The sequence below is a fragment of the Danio rerio genome, chromosome 7 (assembly GCF_049306965.1).
Source record: "Danio rerio strain Tuebingen ecotype United States chromosome 7, GRCz12tu, whole genome shotgun sequence".
Classification (NCBI taxonomy): domain Eukaryota; kingdom Metazoa; phylum Chordata; class Actinopteri; order Cypriniformes; family Danionidae; genus Danio; species Danio rerio.
Genome location: NC_133182.1, coordinates 18470011 through 18484409, shown reverse-complemented (window position 1 = coordinate 18484409; position 14399 = coordinate 18470011). Strand labels below are relative to the sequence as shown.

Here is a 14399-nt window from a genome sequence, read left to right as displayed (position 1 = left end):
TGTCCAGTATGAGTTAGCATGTTTTTAGCATGTTTCCAGTACAAATTAGCAGCCTAATGAATTTCCACAACATAATGAATCACACAGATCGTAAAAAACTAGTGTAGAATAAAGTGACTATTGCACATGCGTTACATGAGCAAATGACCTCATTAACTTCAAGCAGCTTGCAGTTGTCAATGTCAATGTAACAAGCTAATTTTTTGTTTGTCCTTGTTTTCTCATTTTCTTGTATGTGTAAAGCAGTGTGAGCTAAGAGGTTCGAGTTGTGCTTTGGATAAGGAGCGAGAGCGCTGCAGCAGGACATGTACAGTAACACTGCCGGACGGCTCCAGCTGCTCTATTCCTCTCCGACAGGGAGCCTCCATCAGACAAGTGCTGCTAGAGCTCTGCCAAAAACAACACATCAACCTGGCTGCTGTCGACCTCTTCCTCACCGGTGGAGAGAAGGTGCGCACAGCCTTCATTAGCTTTTATAGTGTCTCCTTTAGCGAGTCTGTCAGTGCTGAGCTTGATTTCTCTGTTTTTCTGCTTATTGTTTCCCTTAGCCTTTGGTCTTGGATCAAGATAGTATTACTCTCAGCTCCAGGGAACTTCGTCTTGAGAAGCGCACTTTGTTTAGGTACGTTTTGTTATTATTATCTTCCTTTCGCAAACAATATCTGGAACTATTCCGTTTCGACTTTAACTTCAATTGGAAATGCTCTTCAGTATTGATCTGTTTCCTCCAAGAGCACCATATGTGACCTTGCACCACAAAACCGGTCTTTTTTTTTTCTTTTGAAAATGAGACGCATACATCTGAATGAATATGATTGCAACTGATGTATGATAATACAGGATAATATTTAGCCAAGATGGATACAACTATTAGAACAGAGAAATCCGAGAAAATCATCGTTCAATTGTATAACAGTTTACATTACTAATCAAAAATTGAGTTTTGATACATTTACAGTAGAAAATGCAGTACAAAATATCAGTACTGAATAATCGAATGGTTTTTGACATAAAAGAAAAATCCATTTTGATCCATTCAATGTATTTTCGGCCATTAACAAATTTCTGCTTTAAAATCATCTAAAAATAAGATTTTTTCCCCCCAATTAATTAATAAATAAATTAACAAAGAATTCGGTGTGTCTTTGTCATTTTTTATTAGTTCACTTGTTTTTAAATTTTCTATTTTCTTAAAATTTTCACCTTTCATTTTGCAATGTCAATTTACACTTGTTTTATTTCAGTTAATTTACAAGGCAATGAATAATCATGATAATCTTTATTCCATTCATATTATTGCCAAAAATTGCAAACCCCTGCAACATAAGTTTGGAAAATTAAACCACACTGAACTCAACTAAACTGAACTTAAACTCTGAAAACTGGACTGACACAGTTTCAATTTACTAGAACTTCTATGTTAAGGTGCTTTGACACAATCTAGATTGTAAAAGCATCATAGAAATAAACATGAAATGAACTGAATTGAAATAAGACTCCAGCTGAAGGTCCAGGGTCTCTTGTATTGTTCATAGCTATAACAAGATTGTTTTATTTATTTTATAGAGTGGAATCAAAGTTACATTAGATTATTTAATTTCTTTACCTGAATACTGTTAGACTTCAATGAAATGAAAAAGCAATGTTCATTTCATTTGTAGCTTTGGTTTTCTTAAAATGTTCAGTAATTTTTTTTTTCCACAATTCCACTTTATATCTTACAATTCATCTTGTATGTTCATATCTTATTTTATCATGTTTATTATTATTTTAGTACTTTGATTTACACCGTTTTATTTCACTTATTTCTCAAGACAACATTTTGATCTGAAAATATTCTCAAGCTTTACCAAAAGTTCAGTTTATTCACTAAATATTTAAAGTTTCTGTGAAATTAAAATAGTCTTACAGATATCTGTAATCTAATGTGCTCCACAACAGTGACAAAATCTGCATTTAGAAAATATAAAACAATCCAAAGCTTGCAGTTTTTTTTCAGATCCCCTAATACTTCAGTATCTCATCAGTTTCTCATTTATTTTTGGTTTGATGTGCGTGCATGAGTTTAACTATTCTTTCTGGCAGAGCTATGTTAAAAACTAAAGCTTATAGATTTTTTTAAAAGGGCAGTGGCTACTAAATGTCCTGCCCTGTCTTAATGATTCAGTTGAGACATCAAATAACAAATGCACATTTTAAAGCATTTCACTGCACCTTTAATGACATTTCCAGCACAAATGACTTTCATTTCATTCGTAAAATGTTCTTCAATACCAGTGTGATCTGTTCTCTACAATAGCACCGTCTGTTATGAATGAAGAAAAGACTATCAAACAATTGTGTGGTGGTTGGCGCTGAACTATAAACAAACCCACTATATTTTCAGATTGGACCTGGTACCCATTAACAGATCGGTTGGGTTGAAAGCGAAGCCCACAAAACCTGTGACTGAGGTTCTACGGCCTGTGGTTGCCAAGTATGGACTCCAGCTTGGCGATTTGGTGGCCAGAATAGTAAGTGATTGGCTGTGACCAGTTACACATGTGGTTGGCATACATTGTTTATTTCCTATGCACAGAAGATTTTTCAGTCTACCTTTTTCCTATGCTCCATGATGATTTGTGTGAATTTTGCACTGTAAAAAATAATATGACATAAACTCATGACTTCAAATGTTTTATGTTACTTTAACTTACTTTAATAAGTTAATCAGGTTTCAAGTACATTTAAGTTATTCGGAGTTTAACTTAATATTTTTAGCTAGATTGACTGCTAAAAGATGAGATGACTAGAATAGTTAATTTGATTCACCTAAAATAATAAGGCAGTAAGATATTAGCCCCTTTCACACATACAGACCTTTCCGGAAAATTGCCGGCAATTTTCCGGAAAGGTTGTATGTGTGAACAGGTCCTTTTTGAAAATACCGGTAAATTCGTTCTGGCTATTTTCCGGAAAGAGAAGTTGTAACATTACCGGCAATTTGCCGGAATGCTGCGCTGTGTGAATGCAGAAGGAAGATTACCGTAATAAGCGCGTGCACGTCTAGAACGTGCTGACGTGAGACGTCTGCTTTAGCGAATCACAACAGTCAGACGCATTTACGTCCGCGCGGTTTGTGAGGATAAAAGCCTTTGAATATTTTTCCAGACACATTTAGCTGCTAGAAGTTAGTCAGATCACGTTTATATGTTCTTCTTAATGTCAACTGTGTAAATAATCATCGATGAGATGCTTATGATAAGCCGTTGTTTGTTTACCTTCAAGCTTTGCGTGTGCCTGTGAAACAGCCTGTGAGCGCCTGCACACGCACATATTATGAACATCTCGACATGCGAAAGTGATCCTGCGAAAGTTGTTCACAATATTGATCATCCACAGAGTTTGTAATTTAGTCAAATGTTTACAAATACAAGCGCAGCCGTTTAAAGCTCATTTATGGTGAATGATGTCAGAATTTACCGGTATTTTGGAATGGATGTGTGAATGCTCTTTTCCGGAAAATTTCCGTAACGTCCTCGCCTGTGTGAACAGCGCTTTTTTCAATATACCGGTAAAGTCGTTCCGGAAATTTTCCGGATATTTACCGGTAACACTGTGTGAAAGGGGCTATTGTTTACAGTGTGGGAGCAACTTCTGTTCAACTGTAAACAAACTGTTTACAGTGAGGTGTTGTTAAAGGGACACTTCACCCAAAATTACAATTCTGCCATCATTTAGTCACTCTTCACTTATTTAAAACCTATTTGAGTGTCTTTCTTCTGTTGAACACAAAAGTTGAAAAATGCCAGTTGCTTGCACCTATTGACTTCCATAATCATTTTTTTCCTACTTTGTAAGTCGATGGGTCCCAGCAACCAACATTCTTCAAAATATCTTTTGTGTTAAAAAGCAGAAAGTAATTCTCCTCATAGTTCATCCATCAGCATTAAAATTAAGCTCATTAGAATGAACAGACTTCTTCCATAAGACCATCAATAACCCCGAAAGTTAAAACCAGTCTCTGTGCAGCAATATTACGAACATGTTATTTGGTATACATGTAACTCAAATTTGGCCATAGACAGGCTTGTGAAACTGATGTCACAATAAAATACCAAGTGTAACATTATTTTCATGCCGGATAAAAATAAAAATAAAGTCAAAAGTGTTCCACTATGCATTTGGATTATATTTAGCGCAATCTTATTATTTTATGTGAATTGGTTCCGTTCATTTGAATCAGAGTTAATTTCGTCACCTAAAATAAAGGCAAAATATAATTGTTGCCTATAGATCTAGATATAGATGTCCCCTGCACTAGTAATAAGATATGTATATCATTTACAGAACAGAAACTTGTAAATAATCTCACAAAGTTTTGTAGTCCAGATCATTGAGTAAAGGTATTAAACGGCTATTAAAGTTGACTCAAAGTTTTCTTAAATTCGCTGCTAATAAACATTGCTTTTCTTAAATTCTCTCGTCGCTTTCTTGAACTTTCTTTTTTCATATTCCAACCCCTTATTGCTCCCCAGACCCACTGCTCTATGAATGCTAATTGTGTGTGTGCGCTCTCACTTATGACACAAGTACAGTTGAAGTCTGAATTATTAGCCCCCTGAATTATTAGCCGCTCTGTTTTTTTTTTTTTTTTGCCAATTTCTGTTTAACGGAGAGTGGATTTTTTCAACACATTTCTAAACCTAATAGTTTTATTAACTCATTTCTAATAACTGATTCATTTTATCTTTGTCATGATGACAGTAAATAATATTTGACTAGATATTTTTCAAGACACTTCTATACAGCTTAAAGTGACATTTAAAGGCTTAACTGGGTTATTAGGTTAACTAGGCAGGTTAGAGTAATTAGGCAAGTTATTGTATAACTATGGTTTGTTCTGTAGAATATAAAAAAAATATTGCTTTTTTTGGCTAATAATTTTGTCCTTAAAATGGTGTTTATTAAAATAAAAAGCTGCTTTTATTCTAGCCTAAGTAAGACAAACAAGACTTTCTCCAAAAGAAAAAATATTATCAGACATGCTGTGAAATTTTCTTGCCCTGTTAAACATCATTTAGAATATTTAAATTAAAAATTATTAATTTAAAGGGGGGCTAATAATTTTGACTTCAACTGTATGTGCGCTTCGATGGGTCAAAAGAAGAGGACCTTCAAATCCTATTTCTAACACAACAGTCCATTTTGTTGACGAAATGAACACTGATTTGAATGGAAGTTTCAAAACCAGAATTGCAGCCCATAATTTGAAACACTGTAGACATGCAAAAAAAGCCAGTACCTTTTAGCAAATGGAAAACAATAGGATTTGCTAATGTGTAATGAACAGCTGTTTAAGTCTCATAGGGTGTGGAGTTATGTGGTACAGCAGGAACGAACGAGCTGGAGTTTTCCCCCTCTTAAACGTCAAACGGTGGCCATCTGAGCCAGCTTTCAGATGTTAATGGAAGACAGCACTAAGCAGAGAGAAACAGCCTGAAACAAAGCCTCCTCCCAGCTCCGCAAAGCATGAAAGCGGGTTTATTTTTAGCCAGTGGTCTGTAAGACTTTCACTTATATCACAGACGTTCAGCATTAATCTTCAATAGCATAGAAGATAGATCTGTATGACGCTAGCATGCGGCTGCAGACATAAAAGCAGGTGCTAACATTTCAATGTGAAGTTCCTAGAGGAATGTCCTGCGTTCAAAACAAGCAAAAACCGTGTGTGGTGCGAGACATTCCAGGAGATTGAAAAGCAGAAATGTGCAGTTTGTATTTCTGTTTATGGACTTATTTAAACTGTTTCCCACAAAAATGTGTGTTATTTGAGAACTGAAGTTGTCTAAGGAATCTATTTAGCAATGGGGAAAACAGTTCAGGGTGTTTAGACCTCTAGTCATTGCATTTGTTGTGAATGGAAAGCTGGCTCACTTTGTGGATGGTCGCATTAAAATCATAAAATCAGATGAAATTGCACACAGACAAGGTTATTTAGCCGTTTAATCAGTAATCTTGTGGTAATGTGTGTTATGTTCATAGATGCTGCCCTTGTGTGAGAAACCTTAGGTATGATTGGCTATGTGAGTAAACGGCGTAAATAAATTAAACTAATTTATTTTTTAATGTTTTCTTCAGTTTTTGACCATCATTTTTAACCATTTAGATGAAAGGCATGGATAATAGCATCACTAGTTGTAATAACTGTTATAAGTAAAATAGGTGGTCATCACATAGCTATTGAAAATTGCTTGACAATTCTCACTTTCTCCAGATTTACAATTTACTGATGACATTTCTTCCAAATTTCAAATAAAAGTTTAATTTTGAGCGTTTTTTTAAATTCTCTTTTCAAACATGTTTAATTTAAATCAAAAAAGTAAATAAAAGGAGCAGAATTAATACATAAAGGGAAATAACAACTCAATTTATCAATTAAACACAATTAAATCTATTGAATTATTAAATATTTTGTTGGGATAAACCTTAATTTCAATCACAACAAATTAATATATTCATTATTCTGACTGTTTGTCTAAATGACATTTTTGACTATTATATTTTAATCAGACCTTAGAATAAAACGAATATTTTCATTTTACCCAATGGTATGCCTAATACATAAAGTAAATAAGTGGTCTCTTTATTTTTATCCATAACTATATATCATCAAATGCATATATCCAGGGCCGGATAAACATAAGGGCCTGGTGGGGCTGAAGCCCCAGGGCCCACGGGAGAAGTGTGGACCTTTGGTTGGCTGATGAATGAATTTACGCTATGACGAGGGAAATGCCTCTTTGCTTTCTACTTTCTTTTGTCGATGATGTGAAGTATTGCTTTCGGTTCTGTAATGCTTTTCGGCTAATGCTGAAGCTAAACTGGGGCTCAGAGTGGCTGTAGCCAAATCAGAATATTGAATAGCCCTGAATTAGTCACCCATAAGGGTGGTCAGATGTGCCAATTTTCTCAGGACAGTCCTTTATTTCGGCACTATCGCAAAAACCGTTCAGCCAAAGGTAGGCTAACCAAGCTCGTAGTGGAACAAAAATTGTAACTCAAATAGTCTTCACCAATGATTACCTTGTACATGTAACAGAAGCTGGAATGATGGAATCATACTGAATGAACTCGGCCGCACGTTTGTTACAGCTGGACTCAAAAATCGGCGCGCCCGCATGATCTTCCATCACACAATATAACCGAGCCTACCCAAGCAGTTATCAAAATGTCCATCGTTGCGGCGTATGCATTTCAAGTAAATACACTTGGCTATGCTTTACAGTAAGTCTAACTGAACAATTTGAAAGCAAACTTTTTTTTTTTACGAATGTTTATTTTGCCCCTTGAAACAACAGAAATAAGCAATGAAATATTGGCGCTGGCTTTCATCAGACAATATATCTAATGTAAAAACAAATAAATAAAATAAAATAAGGATGCTGGCCTTCTGAAACTCAGTGGACCACAATATTTAGCATATTACAAGCATGGATTTTAATGATATCCTATAATTAGGGATATATGGTCAGCTAAAGTTGTAAAGAAACTTTTTAAAGGTAAACCCTTTAAAGTATTTATTATAAAGCATTCATTTAGGAAGTATTGTAAATGTTTTTTGTTTTTGCAGATTTTTGCAGCCTGTTTGAACTTTAAAGTTCAGATTATGTCATTACTTCCTTTTGTATAGGCTAATTGCAGGCCAGTTTTAATAAAATAGAAAACAATATGTAATAATCAAATATAAATCAAATGGTAGATAATAAAAATTAGTACATTCTTATTAATAATAATAACAATAACAACAACTAACATATATAAATGCGTGTGTGTGTGTATATATATATATATACATATATATATATATATATATATATATATATATATATATATATATATATATATATATATATATATATATATATATATATATATATCATTAATCTTTAATAGCATAGAAGATAGATCTGTATGATGCTAGCATGCAGCTTTCAGTGTAAAGTTCCTAGATGAATGTCCTGCGTTTAAATATTATAAATTAGTAAAATATTATTTCTAGAGGAATGTCCTGCGTTCAAATAATATAAATTAGTAAATTATTATTATTAATAATAAAAATAATAACAACAACAACAACAACTTATATATACTTTATATATATATACTTTTGTGAAATAAAAAAAGTTAAAGGGGGCCCTTGGATTTGGTATAGCTCAAGGGCCCAATGTATTCTTAATTCGGCTTTGCATATATCCTCTATCCAATAAGGTTTTATCCATAATACTATACTAGGATGCTATATTTATGGGTACACTTTCAACACCATGTGTATTTTTATGTTTGGTACATTACCTGCTGTCCTTAAGTTCATTACTATCCACAGTTTAATTTATATAGGCAAACTAAGAGATAGATCAAAACAATTTTCTGTGGTTATCAACTTGATTAGAACTTTGAGTAAAAGGGCTAATGTTAAATATTTATCTTTTTCTAGAGTGGCGAGACAGAGGTACTTGATCTTGGAGTGCCCATATCAAACCTTGATGGCCTGCGAGTTGTCTTGGAGAGGGCAGATCCAGCCAAAGGTACACATACACACATAACAGTTGTTTTTTATGTCATGATGACTTTTCATATAGGCATACTGTTTTTATACAGAGCTAATCTTATTTTCTGCTGACTTGTAGTCCTAATCCTTACAGCAAAAGGTGTGTATTTTTACATTCTCATTTTAAATTAGTATGATTTAAGTCAAGGGCTTAGATTTGCCCTTGATATTGGTGGGGAAGTACATCCCTAGAGTGCATGTATTGAACAGCACAAGTTTCTTTCATTTAAAAACATGAATAAAGGTTTTAAACGCTTAATAATACAAATAACAGTTAATTAACCACATCCTAAGCTGCAAAAGTCAATTTACATGATCTTACTGGAATCTGGTTTTGAGGAGTTATGAATGTACAGACATTCAGAGAGGCATGTGACTCAATTTAACAATTTTATCCCTATTATCTATTATATCCGTCTATGGATTTAACCCTTTGGGCACCTCAAGGTTACTAAGTGTTGACAGAGCATTATTTTCCGTCCATGACATATCTTCGCCCTTGATTCAAGCTGTTTTCCTAATGAGGCCCAATTAAATTCTTTGCAGTATTTTTGTGGGGACAATAATTTCCCACAGGGTAGGTTAACCTTTTATAGGGCGATCACTGAAATACTCAGGAAAAACCCTGGAGCTTTACTGGGGGTTAGAACATTCAAATATATTAATACTTAACATAAGTTTTTTTTTCTTAATAATAGGTTAAACTAGTTCTTAGAGCTCTGCAAATAGATTTAAAGACCACTTGAAAGTTGTAATTGGTTTTATGTATATTATCACTCGATGGGTTTTTAAAAGTCATCTTGAATGCTGTATTTATTTACAATTAAACAGTAATATTGTGAAAGAACATTACAAATTTATTGAACTGTTTTTGACTTCATTTGAAATTCAATTCAATGTATGGCTCTGATGCACATTTTTAGCATCATTACTCCAGTCTTCATTGTCACATGATCCTCCAGAAATAATTGTTGTAATGTAAATGGAGACATTCCAGAGACTTATCTAGTTTTATAAATATAGCAAATTGTAAATAACTAACCCTATAAACCTCACTCCTAAACATCTGTTATGGTTTTCATGTTTTATGTGGACATCCTACAGACTTAATTATTTTTTTAATACTGTACGGACTGTGTGTTCTGTCCCATTACCACTACCCTATCCTTAAACCCAACCCTCACAGAAAAAAAACCCAACAGTTTTACATTTTCAAAATACTTCATTCTGGATGATTTATGAGATGTTTTCCACACAGAACGAAAAAAAAGTTCATTCAAGGTCAAAAATTACTGCTATTGCTGTTTTTGTGGGGAAATTTGGTGGTCCCCAAAACGAGATGAATACCAAGACCACACACACACGGCCTTGTGCATTATCAAGTTCTCCACTCCTCTCTGATGATATCAAATAATTGTGTTGGAGGTCATTTGAACATTCCTTTGTGTAATTGTTTTGTTGTACTCCCTCAGCAGAAAAGTCTAAAACACTCAACTCCAAAACACCAGCTGCCAAGAAAGGGTTTCCAAGAGAGGTGAGCATGACTTCAGATAATGTGTCAAATGCCCTGCCTGCTTTTCCCCTTCATTCATCCTCAATACTCTATGATGCTCATGATTCATACAGATTACCGCTGATAACTGAAGTTCACAAACATTCTCTGTATGTTAGTAACTCCCAGCATGCATGGACAGACTTGTGTGTACATGCTTAAACTACGGTGTCTTTATATTACTATGCATTTGGAAAGAGCTGTTGCGCAATGCTTATTTTTTGAAGGGAATGAAACCTTCATGTGCATGTTGAGCTGTCAGGTATTTAGCTCAGTATTTAGTTCATTTGTATATCTGTCTTTGCTGCATTGCTAGAGAGACGATAACTCGACAGTGAAACCATTGAAAGCAGATGTTGAAGACAAGCATCCCCGCACAGCTGCGTCTGAGAGGAAGAAAGGCAAAAAGAATCATATAGATGAAACTGAAGGTACATATTCGACACTTTTCCCTGACCTTTCTCTGCTTTTGGTTTTGTGAACTTGACTTACAAATGTGTGAAATACATTACATAACAAGATATCAAACCAAGACACATTTTGAAACAAATTATGCTAGTTTTGCTACTTTCACACTTAGGGCTCTATTTTGACGGTCCATGAGCAAAACGGAAAACGCAGGGCGCAAACGCTTTCAGAATCCATATTTGCTAATTTAAGGATGGGGAAAATCCACTTTGCGCCGTGGCGCATGGTCTAAAAGGGTTGAGTTTATTTTCTTAATGAGTTATAGGTGTGTTTTGAGAATAAACCAGAGTCTCATCTCCCATTCCCTTTAAGAGCCAGCTGCGTCGCGCCATAAGCGCATTTGCTATTTACATGACGTAAAGTAAGTGTAAGTGGAAAAACTGAGCTTTTAACAAGCAAACAGTAAACAGTTAACAGTTTTTTTTAACAGAAAACAGTTAAACAGAGCATCTACCGGCCAAGAATGACAGTTAAATGATCCACTTTCGCTCTCGTGGATAGGGAAACCTTGTACGCACAGACATCAATTAGCCTATAAATAATTAATTTTGTTTGTTAAGCGCAAATATTCGTTTCAAAACTATTTCTAAATTCAGTTCTTATTTCTAGCAAACGAATAAATGAACAATAATAACGAAGTGTGTTCAAAAAGCAGTGATTTTTCATATTTATGTAGGCTAGAAAATTATATGTTTAGTAATATTTTAATCCTTTATATTTATATCCTATATATATTCTTATTAAATCCTATATTTATCCTTAATATTTAAATTTGTTCATATGTAAAGATATTTGCGTATTGCTCTACATCTTGTGTGTAGGCTATAAAGCAGTGTGTAAGCGAGTGTGTAACATTTGCACTGCGCCTTGCGCCACCAAACCACTACATAATACAAAATATAGGATTAAATATGGAAAAAATTATCAGATGGTAATTTCAGTCATTTGTTTCGGTAAACGGATAAACAGCACTCTGTTATATTTCAGCATGCTTTCACTTTCATATTAGACATAAAACGCACATTTGCTGGTAGAAATGACATTGTGGCCTACTCATCATTCTCTCTTCATATAGTCGTAAATATGGCCGTTACACAATCATAATGTGATATAGCCTGGTTCGTTGGATCGTTTTGTTTCACTACAATCAATTTGCTCAATCGAGCCAAGACCACCTCATTCTGGCGATCTCTTTGAGACAGATTGATTTGGCACGGACTCAAGCACAATTGCGGGATTCACATATGCCACAAACCGCGCTTACTGGGCAAACGAGAAAGGTTCCGAAACAAACGTCTGGGCATGAGAGCACGTAATTGACACAGTCGCAGCTAAATTTAACTTTAGTGACAAGGCAGCACTGGCCCCGATCGGGCCAGTAACCATTCTCTATACTGTCCCTATGCACCTTGCATGCTGGCCCTGGGCCAGCAGGCAGTCCTTATTGTTGAGCCCTGATTTGTCACATACACTTTTACATGCAGCAACATTGAACCATAAACAAACATCACACATTTGAGGGAAAGAGAGGTCAGATGAGATGTAGCATAGATAATAAGATACATTGAGGTAAAGAGAGACTATCCAGACTGTCCTTAAACTAGCAGTGTGAAATCAGCAGGAAAAAAAGCCCCAGCAACAAGCATATAAACGCATAGACATGGACATAACATGGTTATTGCAGTGTGTGTTTTATTTAGACGTAATTTCTCTTGACTGCATATTATAATGCTCTACAACGTTGACTTATTGAAATCTCTCTAATCTTCCAGAGTTTTTCGAGTTGTTGAGTCGTGCTCAGAGCAGTCGTGTTGACGACCAGAGAGGCCTGCTGAGAAAAGAAGATCTTGTCCTTCCCGACTTCCTCCGAGTAAACAATGATCCCAAACCTCAATCTCCTCCGTCCTGTTCAACCCCGACCTCTCATAAACCCGGCCACACCACTACCACCTCCACAAACCCCCATCCCCCTAAACCCAGCCCCTGTAACGGACACCAAGCCTCAGCCCCGTTCAGCGCGCCACTCTCCCCCATCCTGCGTTCTGCTGGTGCCCGCGAGCAGGAGGAGGAGGAAGGCCTAGGAGATTTGACTCTGGTGGCGGAGGGTGACATCAGCAGCCCAAACTCCACCCTGCTCCCGCCTCCACCGCCCGTATCACCACCGCCTTATGATGGTAGTCTAGCAGAGGCCAACTTTACTCCTCCACCGGCTGTTCACGGCACAGGTATTTCCCCCGCCTGACTAGCGCTGAGTGTGTGTGTTGTGGCTTATGCGTGTTTGAGTGTCATAGTCTTGTACAGTACTTACTAGGATCAGCTTCATAGTCACATGTTAAAAAGTTTGAGCTCAGTGATTTTTGAAAGGAGTCTGTTATGTTCACAAACACTGAATTTATCTGATCAAAAACATGTTTTATAAATGTTTTTAAATGTAAAATAATTTTATATTTATGTTGATATGAAACAATAATGTTGATATTTTTGATCAGGTGTTATTATAGTAAAAACGAATTATTCATATACAGTTGAAGTCAAAATGTTTAGCCCTCTGTGAAGTATTTTCTTTTTCAAATATTTCTCAAGTGATGTTTAACAGAGCAAGGAAATTTTCACAGTATGTCTGATAATATTTTTTCTTCTGGAGAAAGTCTTATTTGTTTTATTTCGGCTTGAATAAAAGAAGTTTTGAATTTAAAAAAAAAAACATTTTAATGTCAAACTTATTAGCATCTTTAACCTATATTTTTTTCGATTGTCTACAGAACAAACCACTGTTATGCAATAACTTGCTCAATTACCCTAACCTGCATAATTAACCTAGTTAAGCCTTTAATTAGCACATTAAACTAAATACTAGTACCTTGAGTATCTTATGTGTCATATCTAGTAAAATATTATTTACTGTCATCATGGCAAAGATAAAATAAATCAGTTATTAGAGATGAGTTATTAAAACTATTATGTATAGAAATGAGTTGAAAAAATCTTATTTGCCAAACAAAAAATTGGGGCAAAGAATATACAGGGGAGCTAATAATTCTGACTTAAAATTTATGGATTATTAAGATACCAGAAGAAATTCTCAGTTACATGTTTGAGTAAATCAAAGCTTTGTTTTTGATGTTGTAATTTAGAGCATAAAATAATTAGTCAAAAAAGATGCTAAGTTTTCATAAATGTTTATACTTTTTTTAAACAACAGTATAATTTTACTTTCTAAGTGTTAGGACAGATTTTTGCTGGAATAATGAAAAATAATGAAAGCATTTGTTGTTTTTAGTTTTTGGCAATAAAAACTCGAATTGAATTGACAGTATTTTTAGGTGGAAGAAATGCTATCAGAATTTTATATGATAAAACAAATATTAACATTTATACTTTCAAACACATACACATATATAATAAATAAAGTACAGGTAGAAAATGTTCAAGTGTTTTACTATGCATATTTTACGAAAAATAAATATAAAATCTTAAAAAGTTACTAAAGAAACCGCACTCCAGTCTTCAGAAATTCATTCCACACTGAAAAAAATTGATTTACATTTTTTTTCCGTTAAGTGTTTGTAAACAATTTATGTGGGCTGAATTTAACCAAACAAATTAAGTTGAACATTACTCAGTTTAATTTGTTTGTTTAAAAATTCAACCCATATAAACTGTTTGCAACAATTTTGCAAAAATCTATTTTTTTCAGTGCAATATGCCAATTTTTGTACAAGCTTCAGGATTTTTGATGAATTAGAGCTAAAAAACAAAATGTTTGTATCATTATTAACATCAATCTTA

General features: G+C 34.6%; 1 protein-coding gene across 14 annotated transcripts in view; it reads left to right on the top strand.

Annotated features, from left to right (window-relative positions):
* rgs12a (regulator of G protein signaling 12a) overlaps positions 1–14399 on the top strand; it is a 69144-nt gene that overhangs the window by 48849 nt on the left and 5896 nt on the right. For 3 of the 14 annotated variants that reach the window (XM_073908223.1, XM_073908232.1, XM_073908228.1), the window contains 7 exons: positions 247–450; positions 549–622; positions 2387–2513; positions 8477–8567; positions 10066–10124; positions 10459–10573; positions 12383–12835. In XM_073908223.1, coding sequence (XP_073764324.1) covers positions 247–450; positions 549–622; positions 2387–2513; positions 8477–8567; positions 10066–10124; positions 10459–10573; positions 12383–12835 — 1123 coding nt within the window. Of the gene's footprint in view, positions 1–243; positions 451–548; positions 623–2386; positions 2828–3606; positions 4159–8476; positions 8568–10062; positions 10125–10458; positions 10574–12382; positions 12836–14399 lie in introns of those variants that run through there. The other 11 variants (XM_009303086.5, XM_073908231.1, XM_073908227.1 and 8 more) reach the window with 5 other exon arrangements.